At 37.9% G+C, this 20,587-nt stretch overlaps 2 protein-coding genes across 4 annotated transcripts in view; one reads left to right on the forward strand and one right to left on the reverse strand.

Moving 5' to 3' along the window:
* Window positions 1-20,587, reverse strand: part of LOC128687012 (mucosa-associated lymphoid tissue lymphoma translocation protein 1) — a 574,887-nt gene that overhangs the window by 183,773 nt on the left and 370,527 nt on the right. The gene's annotated exons all lie outside the window — the stretch shown is intronic.
* Window positions 1-20,587, forward strand: part of E(Pc) (Enhancer of Polycomb) — a 147,045-nt gene that overhangs the window by 92,263 nt on the left and 34,195 nt on the right. For 2 of the 3 annotated variants that reach the window (XM_070082197.1, XM_053773901.2), the window contains exons 2-7: window positions 5,631-5,747; window positions 7,790-7,954; window positions 11,262-11,393; window positions 11,768-12,003; window positions 15,142-15,334; window positions 17,534-17,692. In XM_070082197.1, coding sequence (XP_069938298.1) covers window positions 5,727-5,747; window positions 7,790-7,954; window positions 11,262-11,393; window positions 11,768-12,003; window positions 15,142-15,334; window positions 17,534-17,692 — 906 coding nt within the window. In that variant the 5' untranslated portion in view covers window positions 5,631-5,726. The remainder of the gene's footprint in view (window positions 1-5,630; window positions 5,748-7,789; window positions 7,955-11,261; window positions 11,394-11,767; window positions 12,004-15,141; window positions 15,335-17,533; window positions 17,693-20,587) is intronic. The other variant, XM_053773902.2, reaches the window with a different exon arrangement.

Consider the following 20,587-nt stretch of genomic DNA (forward strand, 5'->3'; position numbering starts at 1 on the left):
AATTACTATAGAGATGAAGAAAAAGATCATTGATAAGTATGAAAGTGGAGTGCGTGTCTCCGAGCTGGCCAGGTTGTATAATAAACCCCAATCAACCATCGCTACTATTGGTGGTACAGCTGCTGCTGCTGTTGTACCACCGTCAGCTACTGCTGCTGCTGTAGTACCGTCTGCTGCTGCTGTAGCATCGTCTGCTGCTGCTGTAGCATTGTCTGCTGCTGCTGTAGCACTGTCAGCTGCTGCTGCTGTTGTACCACCGTCAGCTGCTGCTGCTGCTGCTGTAGTACCGTCTGCTGCTGCTGTAGTACCGTCTGCTGCTGCTGTAGCATCGTCTGCTGCTGCTGTATCACTGTCAGCTGCTGCTGCTGCTGCTGTAGCACCGTTGTTGGTGTGGCTTATTGAGAATACCAAGAAACAATTAACCCCAGAGGATTTGCCACCCAGGATAACCCAAAAAAGTCAGTGTCATCGAAGACTGTCTAACTTATTTCCATTGGGGTCCTTAATCTTGTCTCCCAGGATGCAACCCACACCAGTCGACTAACACCCAGGTGAACAGGGAAAAATGCCTGGAACTAGTGCTCATATTGGTGAATTTAAAGCCAGCAAAGGTTGGTTTGAGAGATTTAAGAATCGTAGTGGCATACACAGTGTGATAAGGCCTGTTCTGGAAGAAAATGCCAAACAGGACCTACAGTACTCAGGAGGAAAAGGCACTCCCAGGACACAGTGTCTCATCAGTCATTGCTGCATCTTCAATAAAGGTAAGTGTCATTTATTCTTCATTTAGTAGAGTAGTACATGCACAATATATATTGTGCATGTACTACTCTACTATTGTGCATGTATCCTTCTCTTTGTGTGTAGGAAAATGTATATTTCATGTGGTAAAAATTTTTTTTTCATACTTTTGGGTGTCTTTCACGGATTAATTTGATTTCCATTATTTCTTATGGGGAAAATTCATTCGCATACCGATCATTTCGCATAACAATCAGCCCTCTTGCACGGATTAAAGTCGCTATGCGGGGGTCCACTGTATACGTTTCATTTGTCATTCATTCAACATTGGCATGATAGGCCTGAGTCACCTAGACATGAGAGAATGGGTGTGTGCACTCAGTGTGCACCATATGAAAAAAATTGGGGATGCCTGGGTACCACATGCTCTTTTTTCCTATAAAAAAAAAAATTCTCAAAATATTTGGGACGCTGCACAGGTGAACGTATATATACGTTTGGACCGTTTAAGGGTTAAATGTTCAATGTAGACTGAGTTAAGATACAGCAGTCATCCAACAATCATTACAAACTACTGATAAAACCCCCACCCCAGAAAGGTGGAATTAAAGTACAGGTACTCCTTACTTAACGACCCACCTGTTTAACTACCTCTCGGACTTGTGACCAGCTCTCCAACCAGTGTACTGTATGTGTATTTTACATTATTGTTTTTAATGCCTAGTTCTATTTTTAATACACTAAAAATGTTATAAATGGTGCAAAGGTGACATTAAAACAAAATCTAAAGATGGTTGACACAAAACCACTGCCAGTACAATATGCTTGAAATATCAGTAAGGGGCGGCACCTTGCTTAATGACCAATTCGCTTACCAACCTACTCTTAGGAATGGAACTTGGTCGTTAAGTGAGAAGTACCTGTAATTGTAGAAAACTTGGGACTAATAAAACTGATGCCTCACATTATTAAAATCTTTGAAAGAGCTTTAAAAAGCAAGATTGTTAACTGCATGGATTCATAACATAATGGATTTAAAGCAGGTCACTCCTTTCTCATGCAATTGCTGGATCATTATGAAATGGTTTTGGATGCACAGGAAGATGTAGCATAAGCAGACTTTGCAAAAGCCTTCACCAAGTGTGATCATGGTGTAATAGTGCACAAAATGTATGCAAAGAAAATAAAGAAAACAAAACTGGAAAAGTGGTCAGAGGGGCACAGCATTTAACTTTCTAAAGAATTGAACTCAAAGGGTAATTGCCAGCAATGTATAATTAGAAACTGCTGCAGTGCACTCTCCAATTCTTTCATTCTCATACCTGACGGACAGACAACTCAAAGTACCTCGTATATTATCCTTTGCAGGCAATACTAGAATTTGTATCTGAATGATATATTCATTGAGGATGCAGCATATGTATTTCCAAGCTGATATAAACCAGATTTTCCAGTTGGCCACAGAAAAAATATGATGTTGATTGAGGACAAATTTGAGTTTGTTGTGGAAAATTTTTAGAAATAAATAGAGATCAACCATCCCTAATCCGGCATCATTGGGACCTGTAGGGTGCTGAATTAGTGATTTTGCCAGATCACAGAGTGATTAGGTTAGAATACACTTAACCCAGCAGCTAACCACCTCGTCCTGTCTATAAAATACCCCGTAAATCAGTACAGGTTGGTTAACAAAGTTAACCAACTTGACTTGCACAAGAAAGTTCATCACTGCCACTTCAAAGTGAAGAATTTACAACTAAGCACATTTACATGTCTTGAGGTGAAGGTTTGTCAGGATTGCCATCTTGAGGTGAAGGGCTGTCAAGATTCCCATCTTCACCTTGGAAGGTGAGTAACATACAGTGGAACCTCTGGTCACGAATGCTTCCAAACACTAACAAATCGGTTCACTACCAAAAAATTCGCCAAATTTTTTGCATCTGGTTACGAACACATAATTGGGTGTCGAACAAACACAGCTGCACCATTTTTTTCACATACACAAATTTTCCTCACTTCCTGTTGTTTGTATACACCTAACAAAGACCCTCGCCTTGTAGTTGGTCTTGGTCAGACGTGTGTTCATTTACTGTGAACTCCTTGTGCTGTATTTTGTGTGCTTTTGAATTCGTTTTGTTTTCTTGGTTGTTTATGGTATTTTTTTTCTCTGTTATTTAAGGTTTCTTCTCTTTTAAGGATTTTTCAAACTTTGATTATTTTTTCTGTGCTTAAGGGGCAGCTAATTAAAACTTAAAAAAAAAAAAAAACTTTACAGCGAACGGTTTTTACATTTAGTTTACTATAACACTGTGCATTCTATGGTATAATTAACTATTTTTGTGCTTAAAAATCTAAAAAAGAAACAATATTTACATACAGTTCGTAGGGGTCTGGGACAGATTAATTGTATTTACGTACAAACCGATGGGGAAATTAGGTTTGGGTCATAACCAAATTGGGTTGTGGCAAGAGTTTTGGAACGAATTATGGTCACGACCAGAGGTTTCACTGTATTAGGAACTGATGATGACAGTGGCAGCACATCTGGGTGAGCAGATGTTGAAGGTACTAGATTTTCAAATGGTGACCACTCTGTTGCACGTTATTTAGCTATTTGAACATATCTTGCAAGCTGAGCGGTTTCATATATTTTGGCCTTTGACTAGTTTATCCTGCAGCATGTAATTTGAAATTACACTGGCCAAAATTAGTGCCGGATTAGTGAGGGAACCAGATTAGTGATTGCCAGATCAGTGATGGCCAACCTGTACTGGAACATAATAAATAAAAAAACTCAAATCACTGAATAGAGTGGAAAGTTAATGTGAAGGACTTAGAAGTGAATATTGTCAGAAGATCTTGCATTTACAGATCATCAGTGTTTATATACAGTCACAACTATAAGGACAGTGACAGGCAGGATAATTGGAACCTTCAAATTGAATGATGCCAAGCCACTGTTCTCCTGACTCGAATATTGCTGTACACTAACAGCCCCTTTCGAGGCAGGCAAAAATTGCAAATCCGGAGATTGTACATAGAACCTTCACTGCCTGTATAAATCAAAAGTTCAGTATACAAAAAATCAGTTTCACTGCCTATATAAATTCAAGAATATACAGAGAATATTCACTGCCTATGTAAATTCAACAGCATTCAGAGAGAATTCTCTGCCTGTATTAGTTCAAGAATATACAGAAAACCTCAGCCCATATAAATTAATTATTAGTAATGCAACACCATACAAAAGGGGCATTTTAGTCGGTTCCTGATCTGGCTGATTGATCAGGTTGTCAACTGAGAGGTGTGGTCTGAGACTGTACCATAGGGGCAGTGACTTCTGGAGGTGTCTACAAGTAATCAACAAAAGGTAACTGAGCCTGTCCAAAGGGCTCAACACAAAAACTGATCAAAAATAGTGCAGAAATGTTTGGCCAAAATTATCTTGGTCTGGGGTCCTAGTTGGTTTGGAACTATTCTCTTTTCTGTTTGGAAGATACATTTTCTATCGGTGAATTCATAGTCTGTGAATTTTTTACAAAATGCATACCTCAGATACTGAGGAGGTATACAGCACTTACTTGTATTATTTTAGCAAGTGTTTTGGCTCTTTTCTAAGGTATGATTATCAAATTTGTTCTTTAGAGATGAAGTCTGCAGACAGGTATTTTCTTAATGGGTGTGCTACGTATTAGTATTGTTGTATTGTTCACGAACCAAGGTTAACAATATTTCTCACAGGATGTCTAAGGTACTCATAAAATGACTGCTGTATTTATTAACCCTTTCAGGGTCGAGAGGCCCTCTCCTAAATTTGTTCTCAGGGTCGAAAATTTTTCAGAATTTTTTTTTCTTATGAAATGATAGAGAACCTTTCCCGATTATAATGACACCAAAAATATGAAATTTGATGGAAAACTTATGGAATTATGCTCTCGCGAAGTTAGCGGTCTCAACGATGTTTACGCATCGGTGATATCGCCCACTTTGAGCCCTATTTTCAGCCAATTTCAGTGTACTAGTCGACAAAAATCATATCTATATCGCTAGAACTTCATTTTTTCAATCGAATGAGTACAAGAAACCACCCATTTACCGATTTCAAATATCCAATAAAGTGGTCAGAAATTGGCAATTTTGCCAATTTCACACAAATTTCAGAAAATGCCAATTTCCAAATAGGGTCCAGAATAAGCAAGACAGACATTCCTGGCACTAAAATAACATTTTCTCTGTTCATTAGTCACGTCCCCAGGCCCCTCTTGCATCTCTTTTGTTTTTCACTTTGAATTTTTATTCTCAAAAAATAGAAGATTTACTGTTATGCAGACTACTGCATTAGTGTAGAAATAGTATATATAATATCAGTGCACTTGTGAAAGAATATTAGACCCACCAGTTGATGAGTATTGGACGTTTGGCCTGATTTGTTAACTTTTGAAATTTGGTAAAAATCGAACATTTCCGCTACTTTGAGCTCAATTTCAAGGTACTTTTCATTATGAAACCAATCAAAATTATCTCTACTTCTGTAATATGTCTTCCATTCTATAAAATGAGACCAGGAAAGCTAGAATACAACCATAAATACCATATGAAAATACACTGCAAAGTCGCTGTTTTAAGCCAAAAACACTGTCAGAGTTTTTTTTTTCTCATGCACAGTGTGCTGCAGGATTTTTTTTTATACTGTGCACACTGACCACATAGACCCACTCTTTCATACGAGGGCCTAGGAGCTTTCTCTCACTAGATTTGAAGGCACTAGAATTTAGGCATTCTAGTACATCAATAACCCTGGTGTGTAATCCGTACTAGTACGTCAGAAACCCTGAAAGGGTTAATTATTATCACAATTGTATGTTATATCTTATTTGATTTATTTTCAGGAACATCACCTGCAGCAAGCCATCTTTCACCAACGAGTGATTCCGGTACCCGAAGTGTACGACTTGGGTAACAATGACGCCTCCGTCCTTGACAACATGTACCCTCTCAATTATAAGGTAATTTTCTAAAGTAATTTTGTAAAGTAGCAGTAGCAGTGTAAGTATGTCATAAAAGAAAAGGATGGTTTGACAAGGATATTTCAGTTTGATGTCTTTATGATTGTATAGTACAATACTGTATCTTATGTTTGCATATGGGACATGGAAATGAGAGTAGCACTAGATAATTGTGTAAGGGGCATAATAAAATAATCTAAAGAGCTAATATTATTTAATGATATAAGATGGGCATTATGTATTGTATTAGATGGACATAATGTGTATTGTGTAAGATAGGCACCTATATTTTACACACTGGTAAATTTTCCTTCCTGTCTCAGTATTGATGTTATTAGATCCCAGTATTTTAGGGCAAAAATTTGTTTCTCTGGAATGTCTGAAAATATGAGAAAAAGGTATTCTTTACAAACTAGTTTTTTATTAACTGCCTTTGTAAGCTTGAATTTGCCTCTGTATTCAACAAACTCTTTCATAACTGGTAGTTGTGTTCCTGAGAAATCTGCACTTTACTGAAAAAAGCATTTTACAAAATGTATAACATGAGAGGAAAATATGGTTGCATTCCAGACACCTCCAGATATGCCAAGTAATGTTTTTTCTATAATATACCATGTAAAAATTAGTAAATCTTATCTTATCTTATGTGCTAGTTGTTGCTACTTGTTATGGAAGTGTGTGTGGTGGTGGGGGTGGGGTTGGTATAGAGAGGATCGATGTGACAGTACTGGGCTGAGATTGATGGCTATGATTCATTTGATGGTTGTACTGGAATGCTTACGCATTCTGTAAGGCATCTCTGGTCTGTTTTACTCGGCAATACTTTATACAACTGATGGTAAGGTGGTGCTCCAGATCCCATGCTTCATGATGTGTCACTGTTCTATTCAGTGAAAAAGTTTGGAAATTTGCCAGTAATATAGAATTGCTGCAGTAACCATTGCAATGTTAAGTGTATCTCCAGGTTCTTCATCTTCTTTATCTGCCTTTCTTTTCCTGGGAACAGAAATCCTCATAATTCCTCAGTTGGTTCATCATCATCTAAAAGTTCATTTAAACTTTCTTTGTGCATATAAAAGCCCTCACATCTCACAGTCCTTGCTAAAGCCACAATTTCTAGCACTTCATGTCTTACAGAGGGGAAATCAGAGAATAGTATATCCAAAATTGTTTGATAAACACACACTGCGTAAGGTAGGCAATTCTCCCAGAAAGAAAACTGTAGGTGGCATGGATGGCAATGGAAAAGGAAAGGAGCTGTGCCTCTCCTTTGACTTTTAGTATCCCTTGAGGGAGGTTGCTTGATTCACGTGAGGGAAGGGGGCCTCATAGTACAAGGAATTGAATCTTTTCTCTACTATTTTGGATCATATCTGATTGCCTCTTATTTCCCCAGGTGCTGCTTGACTCCTATAGTCTTTTGTACTTCTTCCCTGAATATAATAATTGATCTTTAAGCCCATTTTAAGTCTGAGTGGAAGAAATTTATGCTGATTCATTCTCATTTTACAACACCTAGTATTAAAGAGTTTTTAGCATTCTGTGAAATTTTGGTTCCACCTTTTTAGTTGGGTTAATGCAAAATTATGCTTTGTGACTTCATACTGTAAGATTTACTGTAAATTCCTTCCTAAACCTGATATTAAGTGATTGTTTGTCTGTGATTTACAGACATGCACATTACCTGAACATCAAAGACTTGTTTGAACTTTATTGACTTAGGATTTGTAAAGAAATTAATTGAACCTTGTACTGTAATTGTAAAGCAAACAAAAGCGAGAATTTGTTATGGATTGTCAGTTTATAGCATTCTTGAATCAGTTCATATGGTTTTTGTATATAAAAATATAGAAAGATAATCAATATAATTCTTTATTTTTGTTTATTCCAGTAGAGCAATGTATATCAGATTCTTGGAAATGTTAATAAAAACTTTATTGGGAAAGTATAGTCTTAACAAAAAGTGAAACACCTATTATTTATAAATTTACTTCACTTGGATGATATACTGTGAATCTTAGATTGATATTGGTATATTACAGGCTCCCAGACAGCTGATCCACATCCACCCATTCTCAGCAGACCAGGACATCCCCGAATATGATATGGACTCGGAGGATGAAGCGTGGGTCAGTCAACATGCTGCTAAAGGGGAGGTTCCACTCACTAATCTACAGTTTGAGGAAATGATGGACCGCCTGGAAAAGGTATTTTAAGATTGAAATAATATATATACTTAATTTTAAGAGTAAGACGGAGAATAGGATAGCAGATGAACAAGGAGGCTTTAGGAAAGGTAGGGGGTGTGTGGACCAGGTGTTTACAGTGAAACATATAAGTGAACAGTATTTAGATAAGGCTAAAGAGGTCTTTGTGGCATTTATGGATTTGGAAAAGGCGTATGACAGGGTGGATAGGGGGGCAATGTGGCAGATGTTGCAGGTGTATGGTATAGGAGGTAGGTTACTGAAAGCAGTGAAGAGTTTTTACAAGGATAGTGAGGCTCAAGTTAGAGTATGTAGGAAAGAGGGAAATTATTTCCCAGTAAAAGTAGGCCTTAGACAAGGATGTGTGATGTCACCGTGGTTGTTTAATATACAGTGGACCCCCGGTTAACGATATTTTTTCACTCCAGAAGTATGTTTAGGTGCCAGTACTGACCGAATTTGTTCCCATAAGGAATATTGTGAAGTACATTAGTCCATTTTAGACCCCCAAACATACACGTACAAACGCACTTACATAAATACACTTACATAATTGGTCGCATTCGGAGATGATCGTTATGCGGGGGTCCACTGTATTTATAGATGGGGTTGTAAGAGAAGTAAATGCGAGGGTCTTGGCAAGAGGCGTGGAGTTAAAAGATAAAGAATCACACACAAAGTGGGAGTTGTCACAGTTCCTCTTTGCTGATGACACTGTGCTCTTGGGAGATTCTGAAGAGAAGTTGCAGAGATTGGTGGATGAATTTGGTAGGGTATGCAAAAGAAGAAAATTAAAAGTGAATACAGGAAAGAGTAAGGTTATGAGGATAACAAAAAGATTAGGTGATGAAAGATTGGATATCAGATTTGAGGGAGAGAGTATGGAGGAGGTGAATGTATTCAGATATTTGGGAGTGGACGTGTCAGCGGATGGGTCTATGAAAGATGAGGTGAATCATAGAATTGATGAGGGGAAAAGGGTGAGTGGTGCACTTAGGAGTCTGTGGAGACAAAGAACTTTGTCCTTGGAGGCAAAGAGGGGAATGTATGAGAATATAGTTTTTACCAACGCTCTTATATGGGTGTGAAGCATGGGTGATGAATGTTGCAGCGAGGAGAAGGCTGGAGGCAGTGGAGATGTCATGTCTGAGGGCAATGTGTGGTGTGAATATAATGCAGAGAATTCGTAGTTTGGAAGTTAGGAGGAGGTGCGGGATTACCAAAACTGTTGTCCAGAGGGCTGAGGAAGGGTTGTTGAGGTGGTTCGGACATGTAGAGAGAATGGAGCGAAACAGAATGACTTCAAGAGTGTATCAGTCTGTAGTGGAAGGAAGGCGGGGTAGGGTCGGCCTAGGAAAGGTTGGAGGGAGGGGGTAAAGGAGGTTTTGTGTGCGAGGGGCTTGGACTTCCAGCAGGCATGCGTGAGCGTGTTTGATAGGAGTGAATGGAGACAAATGGTTTTTAATACTTGACGTGCTGTTGGAGTGTGAGCAAAGTAACATATATGAAGGGGTTCAGGGAAACCGGCAGGCTGGACTTGAGTCCTGGAGATGGGAAGTACAGTGCCTGCACTCTGAAGGAGGGGTGTTAATGTTGCAGTTAAAAAACTGTAGTGTAAAACACCCTTCTGGCAAGACAGTGATGGAGTGAATGATGGTGAAAGTTTTTCTTTTTTGGGCCACCCTGCCTTGGTGGGAATCGGCCAGTGTGATAATAAAAAATAATAAAAAAAATATTTAATTTTAGGTTGTTCCTTTGTAAAAAAAAAAAAAAAGACTAATTGTACTGGTCATTTCAGAAAAATCAGGCTACTGTAGCTTTGTGCTTAGTCCATATCATTGAGGTTTTGAACAGCTCTTATCACATTCACAGCTGACACCCTCTAGTGTCTTTACACACTACCTTATAGTTATTTTGCCTTCCTCTTTTGTTACTTCTAATCACCCTTGTCTTCCATGCCCAATTTTTACATAATTTAAGTGATATTCATTCAATATTTTATCTTTTAGTATTACCAGTGCTTCACAAAATATACATCCAAGAAAAAGGCAGTAGTCATTTTAAGGATTGTGAATGCAGGTTACCAAACTAATATTCTCCTTGTTAGGAAGTGGTTTCGTTTTGGTTACACATCTGTAACTAAAAAACAACGTACAGTGGTAAAATGTTCATAGACATAAGGAATATGTTTGTGGGGTAAGAGCCCCTTGCTGATGAATACTTAGTGAGGTGCACCATCAGGTGGGAGAAGCAGGCATGGTTGTAACACAAGTTTTACTGATAGTATACTTAATGCAGATTTCTCCACAAATAGTAACTGACTACTGGAATTTGTTGAGACATCTGTGGAAAGAACAGAGATTATCCATGGAGGCAGAAAGGTGACTGTATCAAAGTATACTGGTACCAACACTTTTTTATGGGTTTGAGGCATGACCTTTAAATGTTGCAGTGAGGAGGCAGTTAAAAACAGTGGAGATATTTTTGAGAGCAGTGTGTGGTGCAAGATATAATTCAGAGAGCTTTGGGGGGGTTGTTCAAGTGTTTTAGGCATTTAGAAAGGCTGAAGGATAGAATGAGAAAGAGGGTGTATAAATTTGAGGTAGAAGGAAGAAGGGGTAGGGTTGTCCCAGGAGCAGTTAGGGGGGAGGGGGTAAAGGAGGCTTTTAGTTTTAGAGGGCTTGATCACCCATCAGACATGTGTAGGTGTGCTAGATGGGAGTGAATGTAGACATGTGGTTGTTAATGAGTGTGCTTTTGAGTGTGAACACGGTAACATTTATGAAGGGATTCATGGGAACTGGTTAGCCAGACTTGAGTTCTGGAGGTGGGAAGGGTAATGCTGGCACTGAAGGTGGCCATACCTCTATATTGTCCTCATTATATCTAGTTGTTAGACCAAGATATGCTCTGTCAGTATTTTAATGAATAGCTGTATACTATGTATTACTTCACCTTAGTCATCTATATAAGCACTACTGTGGAGTAAGTTCAAGGTTGTACCCCTATTGTCCTTTAGTTCTTTACAGTGGGCTACAATCCATTTATTGTCTCCATATCATCCTTTCAACAGTTAGAATTTTCCTCATTTTTTGTTATTTATACCTCAAACTTTGTGTCTTTTTACCTGTTTTGTCTTTCATTTGTGTCCCATTACAAGGTAAGTAGTGACCACTTCACTTTTATGATAATCAAAGCAGCATGTTAATTATTTTACATTTCATTGAGTTTCTACCCATGACTTGTAGTTCTCAGAGAAAGTAAAATGTTAAATGTAAAACTACAATATAATTTTTTTTCTTTTTAGGCTTCGGGGCTGAAAGCTGTGACTCTGCAGGAGGCCAAGGTGCTTCTGAAGGATGATGATGATCTCATCATTGCCGTCTACGACTATTGGCTCAACAAGCGGCTCAGACTGGCTCATGCACTCATACCGCAGGTCAGAGTTGCCTACTATAATCCCAGTCATCACCAGAGGTAGTTTATTGTCCTCTTGGTAACCCTGTATTAACAATGGGTACTTAATGAGGTGTCATAGTTAACTAATCTGGTGGTATGAATTGAGTCTGAGTGAAATGATGCTTTTAAGGCAGACGAAAGTTTGCTTGCAAGAACTTGCAGCACATCTTAGAATATTTCACCATGGATGTCTTATATAGAACTCAGCCAAAGGTCAGTTTAGTTTGATGTGGTTAGATGTTACCCTACCATACTTTAAAAATATTTATTTTTGTACAGTTGATGTATAAAAAGCTATTTATTATTCTTTCTTTTGGTTAGACACATTATTCCAGATGTCTACTTGCTTTGCAGGTTAAGACAGAGAAGGGCTCAGGGTCAAACTCTAATGATCCATATGTGGCTTTCCGTAAAAGAACAGAGAAAATGCAAACTAGAAAGAATCGTAAAAATGATGAATCCAGCTATGAGAAGATGCTAAAATTGCGTCGAGACCTGTCTAGAGCAGTTACCTTACTGGAGATGGTGAAGCGAAGAGAGAAAGCTAAGAGAGAATACCTTAATTTAAACATTGAGGTGTTTGAAAGGAGGTAGGTTACATTCTTCATTGTTTGTAGGGTAGGAGAGAGAAATACTTGGCAGAAAAGGGTGTAAAATTCTTTAATGAAAGTGTGTTAGATATATGCAAATTTCTTTTTTTTTTATGAATTTCTACACTCAATGACAATACAAAAATTTTTTAATAATTATAATGATATACAATACTGACAAGGAGATGAGTAAGACATGAGCAACACTAGGCTATCTTTATTGTCAAAACAATTTCTTTTAGTTGAAAATTTTTGCCTTCTTAGTACACAAAATACTTCATCAATAAAGACACCCAACTGTTGCACAGTGTCAGGGAGCTTAATTGGCATGATATGCATGCATTTTAATTGAGGTAGCTGTTTGTTGGTCATAGCGTCGAAAATCACAAAGTCTATACAATGTTCTGTGAACAAAGTTCTACAGAACTAACAAGAATAATGAGACGGACAATCTATCCAACCACCAAGCGAGTCTCCAGCAGACTGACTACTTCACGAGAGGTGAGGACACCCCCCCCTCGATCACGTGATAGCTACGTGGACAACTGCAGCTCAGAAGCCGGCAGTATAACGAGCGACAAGCGATAATTACAGTAGTTTGACAATCAAGACAACTGAGCACATTTTATATACATCCTAACAATATGTAATATGTAACATCCTAACAACATAAGCTACGTCAAATAACAATATAAGGCAATACATTTGCGATTTAGCTATTATCGCAAATATAAGCAATATAAAATTAAATGAAAAGGTAATATACATTACATATATACATAATAATCATCGTAACCCATTCAGGGGTTGCAACAGGTAGTTGTAACGATAATAAAAATTCAGGAGAGGGCATTGAGTTTCTGTACCTTTGTATTGGTTGCTGCATGCACTCAAGCTGAATATGTAGTGTAGTCTAGGAAATATTTATTGGAGATTACATTTTTTTTAATGTTATTTAAGTTTGCATTACTATTGATAAGCTGTTGCATATTTGAAGTCCCTTAATTTGCACTGAACATGCAAGTAGGTTGAGCTGGGCTCAAGACATGTCGAAAGGAGATAAAATTCCTGTTACCCATTTTTTATGATTCCTATTACAGCCTTCTAGGAATAGTCAGGTCATGGTCAGACTTTGTTTAGGGTTCTATACACATAGAACCCTAAGCAAAGTGTAACTGTTCTCTTGCCATAGTGTGGCAAGAGAATAGTTGATGGATCACTAAGAGACCAGATACTTTATAGGACTGTAACTCCTACACTTGTCGTCATTGTTTTCTCGTATAATTCTTTATCACTTTCTTCAATATGTAAATTTTCCTTACACTTTAAGTACTTATGCCAGTTTATTTTCCACAGCCTTGGTAGTTACAAAAGATTGTACAATTTTTTTTTTTTCGTAAAGGTTGGATGTTGCTTTCACAAAGAGGGCTTTCATTTTAGTGGTGTTCTTTGACTAGATATTCGACAAATTGTTTGCAGATGCCTTTATGGTGGAGAGATTGACTAGTCTGTCGGATGATTGTTGGTTATTCTTTATTAGATTATTAAAGTATAGTCTTAACTTATCGTTAAGGTTTTTAGATTTGGAGATTGGCAGTAATTGAAATAATGGATATAAAGTTTTACATGTAAAATTCTATATAAATGTTTTTCCTAATTTATGTGTAAAATTCTATATAAATGTTTTTCCTAATTTATGTATAACTCTGTGTGTAAATTTTTATTTCTTATTCTCATTAGGACTAATTTGTTGAGGTAGTAACTTCATGTATTATCTTCCCCAAACATTTTAACAGCCTTCAGGAGTACACTAATTAAATATTTTACATGTGTATTGAAAGTCATTACTTGGTAATGCATTAAAAGATTAATGAATCTTTATAAAATATAAATTGAAAAGTAGGATGAAAGAATCTTTAAGACCAAAAGCCATAAGTAGTGAGACAGTATGGACGAACAGTAGAGAGAAAGCTTTCACTTAAATAAAATTGTGAAAACAGAGAAAAGGAATCGAATCAGTAAAGGTGGTCAAAGAAAAATGCCCTCAGTTGGAGAAGGGCAACAGTAGCACAGTTCATAGGTCAGTGAATATACCTAATGATAAAATATTTCAAAATAATAAAAAAAAAAAAAAACTGTATTTTGCCATTCCCAGCATTCACTACAGAAATTTTGGGCCACCATTCATTCTGATTGGTCAGAAGCAGATAACTTACTAGGTTCTCTTAATTGTTTTTTGGCAAATGATACAAGTCTTTATTTTGCTCCATACACTATTTTTTTTATTTATTAACACACTGGCCGATTCCCACCAAGGCAGGGTGGCCTGAAAAAGAAAAACTTTTACCATCATTCACTCCATCACTGTCTTGCCAGAAGGGTGTTTTACACTACAGTTTTTAAACTGCAACATTAACACTCCTCCTTCAGAGTGTAGACACTGTACTTCCCATCTCCAGGACTCAAGTCCGGCCTGCCGGTTTCCCTGAATCCCTTCATAAATGTTACTTTGCTCACACTCCAACAGCACATCAAGTATTAAAAACCACTTGTCTCTATTCACTCCTATCAAACACGCTCACGCATGCCCACTGGAAGTCCAAGCCCCTCGCACACAAAACCTCCTTTACCCCTTTACTCCTTTACTTTGCAAAGATACATTTATACCCATGAGGATGGTGGGTGGAATCATGTACAATTCCTACATTGTACTGTTTTATTGTAGATGGTGTGAAATTTAAGTTTGTATTGAGAAAAATGATGAGTCAGTGATAAAAGTTACCATGCATCTGTGTTGTCATCAGCAGCTTTGTATAAAAAGTGATTGGGACTACATTGAGGCTTATTACAACCCAAAGACTTTTATCAAGATCTCTCTTTCGAGATTTAACTGTAGTAAACTGAATATGTAAAATTGCTCTGTCGTCATATTTTTATAAATAGAGAATAATTTTCATTTTGAACAGTAGAAATACTGGTATTTGTAAGAAGTATGCATCTTCCCCTTTATGAACTTAAAGTAGGCATAACCCAAATGAGAGGAATATCAAATAATTTTGTCTTGTTTTATAACGGATGCCTTGCTGTAAGAGCCCAAGCATGTATCTTTAATAATGGGTCGCTTATTTTTTTATTCAGGTATGAGATGCAAGATTTTACTGGGTCAGTGTTAGCAGAGGTTAGTGCTTTAAGGACACAGCGACCTGCTTTTGCTCCCCTATTCTCCAATCACCAACTTTCATCAGGCACTACAGCCCCTAGTGCAACTTCAAGTGGATCTTGGCTAAAAGTTGCACCATTATCACATTCCAGCAAAGTGAGTAAGAAAAGAGTACGTATCCCTCTCATTTGTTTGTGGGCTGCTTGCTGGGGAAACTGTGTTGTTTCTGTATGATTTTTATGTTTCAGTAACATAGTATACTATGGGCATGCATAATTACTTAAAAGTATTTGTGATTCCCTATTCAATTTTGTGCTGGTGAGCTATAATTCTTGGTTCTGCCTCTTCACTTTCAACAAGTCAAAATGAGTGAGTCTTGTCATATCTATTTTTGAACCTTGTTTCAGTTGGCTACCACTGTAAATACAAGAAATACTTTATATGATTCCTGTGGTTCATTTGGGTGTGTAAATTCCATCCATGCTCTAGTTCTTTTACATACCTTGTAAAGAGCTCATCTTTGTCTATCCTGTCTATAACAGATAAGAAAAGCACACTGCCTTGTAATATTCTGTCTATGCTTTAGTATTTTGTATGCCACGGTCATATCCCCACTTGTTCTCTTAAGTAGCATAAAGCCTAGCTCTGGTGTTCTTTCTTCATATCTCATTTTCTTTAGCTCAGGCTTTATGGAGCTCCACTAGTTAAACTCTGTTATTCTAATTTTTCATCCCTAATTTTTTTAATCTCAAGTGCTCACCTATTTGTACTCGCCTGTTTGTGGTTGCAGAGGTCAATTCCCAGATCGTGGCCCTGCCTCAGTTTGCCACTCTTCAGATTCACCCCTTCTTAGCCTTGTGAGCCCTATCATACTTGCCCTTAAAACTACATATCAAGCATGCCTCCACCACTTCCTCTCCAAGATCATTCCACTTCCCTGAATACTCATGAGATTGAGGAAATACTTCCTGACATTCCTATGGCTCATCTGTGCCTTTAGCTTCCAACACTATCCTCAAATTCTCGTTTCTTGCTTCTCAGAGTCTCTCCCAGTCAGCCTTATTAGTTTCCCTGAGAATTTTGTATGTTGTTATTGTCTCTCCAGGTTCTTCTGTCCTCCAATGTCATTAGGTCTAATTCTGTTTGCCTTTTCTTGTAGCTCAGACCTCTTAGCTCATTAAGAAGCTTTGTTGCATACTTCTGCACTTCCTCCAGTTTGTTAATGTGCTTTTTCAGGTGCGCATTCCATACTGGTGTTGCATGCTCCAAGATGGGCCCAATGTATGTTGTATAATGGGCCCAGGATGACTTTGTTGAGATTCCTGAAGGCCAGTCTTTCTTTACCTTTTATCCCAGCTTACTTCTCTAATTTGCTAAGTAGCCATCCATGTGGCACCTTAACAAAAGTCCTCTTGCAGTTTAGAAATATATAGCCCATCCATTCTTCTCTTTTCTGTCTGATCTCTGTTAATCCATTGTGTTTTTATAAGGATTGCGAGGCATGACCTTCCATTTCTGAATCCATACTGATGTTCTATGAGCAGTGTAGTATTTTAATAAGATACTCAACAAGTCTCTTCCATATGATCTTTTTGGGCAATTTACACATGTTTTCATTATACAAATCTGTGTTTCAAAGCTTTTTCCTACATCATATTTCCTATCATTAAATATCTGTAAGATATGTGAGAGTGCCTTGCACTGTATTTCAGCTCCTCTTAATATTCTTGGTTATATTGTCTTTGGTTTTGATAACTGTGAGACAATTACTAGTCTGTAATTACTTTGGTTTCATCAGGAGTCCTTTCACTTCAGTATTCATTGCAGAGGACGATGGAAGTTTTTTTTTAATTAAGGAGTATAGGAGCTAGTGAATTTTTAAGCAAGATTTGAGTTCTCAGATAATTTGTCTTTGGATAAATGAGTTTGTTCTCAATTTGTTTCTCCACTTTATTAAAATATTTCAGAGCCCTCCAGAAATTCAAATTCCTTTTCTTACTTTTCACTTATGGATTTAATATTTGGAGTGATATCTAAACTGTCATATCTGGGCATCTCTGCAAATACAGTGATTTTTGTGTGAATGATGGTGAAAGTGTTATTTTTTGGGGTTACTCTGCCTTGGTGGGAGACTGCCACCCTGTTGAAAAAAAAAAAAAACACTTAAATATTTGACGTATTTTCCTTCCATTTTTATTACCTCTTTCATCTGTATGATACGATTTTAGTAAATATCTTGATGCTCAGTTTAGGTAATTATTGGATTAGTTATTTACATGCAGATCAGTTTCACGTGAAAAAAATTAATGTGAAAAACAGTACAAATAATTAATGATTGTGAGTGCCATTCTTAATGATTGCTGTTTACAGGAGGATGGGAAGCGAGAGCGAAGATCTTACAAAAAGCGCCCAAGGCGACATCATGGACAATTATCTTCTTCAGCATCATCTACACCCCCCACACCCCAGCTCACTCCCACATATACACACCCACCTGACCCTTATACCATTGCATCAGCATACCCACAGGTAAGAACATAAGAACATAAGAAAGGAGGAACACTGCAGCAGGCCTTTTGGCCCATACTAGGCAGGTCCTTTACAATTCATCCCACTAACAAACATTTGACCAACCCAATTTTCAATGCCACCCAAGAAACAAGCTCCGATGTGCAAGTCCCTCTCAAATCCAACTCCTCCCACTCATGTACTTATCCAACCTAAATTTGAAACTACCCAAAGTCCTAGCCTCAATAACCCAACTAGGTAGACTGTTCCACTCATCAACTACCCTATTTCCAAACCAATACTTTCCTATGTCCTTTCTAAATCTAAACTTATCTAATTTAAATCCATTACTGCGGGTTCTCTCTTGGAGAGATATCCTCAAGACCTTGTTAATATCCCCTTTATTAATACCTATCTTCCACTTATACACTTCGATCAGGTCTCCCCTCATTCTTCGTCTAACAAGTGAATGTAACTTAAGAGTCTTCAATCTTTCTTCATAAGGAAGATTTCTAATGCTATGTATTAATTTAGTCATCCTACGCTGAATGTTTTCTAACGAATTTATGTCCATTCTGTAACATGGAGACCAGAATTGAGCTGCATAATCTAGGTGAGGCCTTACTAATGATGTATAAAGATGCAGTATGACCTCTGGACTTCTGTTGCTTACACTTCTTGATACAAATCCCAGTAATCTATTTGCCTTATTACGTACGCTTAGGCATTGCTGTCTTGGTTTAAGGTTGCTGCTTACCATAACCCCCAAGTCCTTTTCGCAATCTGTATGGCTAAGTTCTACATTATTTAACTTATAAGTGCTAGGGTTATGGACACTCCCGAGCTTCAGAACCTTGCATTTATTTTTCTGCTTTTGTACTTTCTACTGTTTATGGTTAAAATTTCAGCAGTTGACATATACAGTTTTGAATTGTGTTGGCTTCAGATGGCCATAATTTAGAAATAATTCTTAGTAATTTTTTTTTTTTTTTTTGTGTTAACACATCGGCCGATTCCCACAAAGGTAGGGTGGCCTGAAAAAGAAAAGCTTTCATCATCATTCACTCCATCACTATCTTGCCAGAGAGGGTGCTTTACACTACAATTATAAAACTGCAACATTAACACCCCCTCCTTCAGAGTGCAGACACTGTACTTCCCATCTCCAGGACTCAAGTCCGGCCTGCTGGTTTCCCTGAATCCCTTCATAAATGTTACTTTGCTCACACTCCAACAGTCGTCAAGTATTAAAAAGCATTTATCTCCATTCACTCCTATCAAATACGTTCATGCATGCTTGCTAGAAGTCCATGCCCCTCTCGCACACAAAACCTCCTTTACCCCCTCCCTCCAACCCTTCCTAGGCCTCTTATGGAAATTTATTTCATCCATTTTAATATTATAAATCATGAAAGTAAGGACGATACCAAGGGACTGAGAAATGACATTTTTTTTTTTTTCCTCAACAAGTCGGTCGTCTCCCACCAAGGCAGGGTGACCCAAAAAAGAAAGAAAATCCCCAAAAAGAAAATACTTTCATCATCATTCAACACTTTCACCACACTCACACATTATCACTGCTTTTGCAGAGGTGCTCAGAATACAACAGCTTAGAAGCATATACGTATAAAGATACACAACATATCCCTCCAAACTGCCAATATCCCAAACCCCTCCTTTAAAGTGCAGGCATTGTACTTCCCATTTCCAGGACTCAAGTCCGACTATATGAAAATAACCGGTTTCCCTGAATCCCTTCACTAAATATTACCCTGCTCACACTCCAACAGATCGTCAGGTCCCAAGTATCATTCGTCTCCATTCACTCCTATCTAACACGCTCATGCACTCTTGCTGGAAGTCCAAGCCCCTCGCCCACAAAACCTCCTTTACCCCTCTTTCCAACCCTTTTGAAGACGACCCCTACCCCTCTTTCCTTCCCCTATAGATTTATATGCTTTCCATGTCATTCTACTTTGATCCATTCTCTCTAAATGACCAAACCACCTCAACAACCCCTCTTCTGCCCTCTGACTAATGCTTTTATTAACTCCACACCTTCTCCTAATTTCCACACTCCGAATTTTCTGCATAATATTTACACCACACATTGCCCTTAGACAGGACATCTCCACTGCCTCCAACCGTCTCCTCGCTGCTGCATTTACCACCCAAGCTTCACATCCATATAAGAGTGTTGGTACTACTATACTTTCATACATTCCCTTCTTTGCCTCCATAGATAACGTTTTTTGACAACACATATACCTCAACGCACCACTCACCTTTTTTCCCTCATCAATTCTATGATTAACCTCATCCTTCATAAATCCATCCGCCGACACTTCAACTCCCAAGTATCTGAAAACATTCACTTCTTCCATACTCCTCCTCCCCAATTTGATATCCAATTTTTCTTTATCTAAATCATTTGATACCCTCATCACCTTACTCTTTTCTATGTTCACTTTCAACTTTCTACCTTTACACACATTCTCAAACTCATCCACTAACCTTTGCAATTTTTCTTTAGAATCTCCCATAAGCACAGTATCATCAGCAAAAAGTAACTGTGTCAATTCCCATTTTGAATTTGATTCCCCATAATTTAATCCCACCCCTCTCCCGAACACCCTAGCATTTACTTCTTTTACAACCCCATCTATAAATATATTAAACAGCCATGGTGACATTACACATCCCTGTCTAAGACCTACTTTTACCGGGAAGTATTCTCCCTCTCTTCTACATACCCTAACCTGAGCCTCACTATCCTCATAAAAGCCCTTTACAGCATTTAGTAACTTACCACCTATTCCATATACTTGCAACATCTGCCACATTGCTCCTCTATCCACTCTATCATATGCCTTTTCTAAATCCATAAATGCAAAAAAAACTTCCCTACCTTTATCT

Source organism: Cherax quadricarinatus, chromosome 7 (genome assembly GCF_038502225.1).
Source record: "Cherax quadricarinatus isolate ZL_2023a chromosome 7, ASM3850222v1, whole genome shotgun sequence".
Lineage (NCBI taxonomy): Eukaryota > Metazoa > Arthropoda > Malacostraca > Decapoda > Parastacidae > Cherax > Cherax quadricarinatus.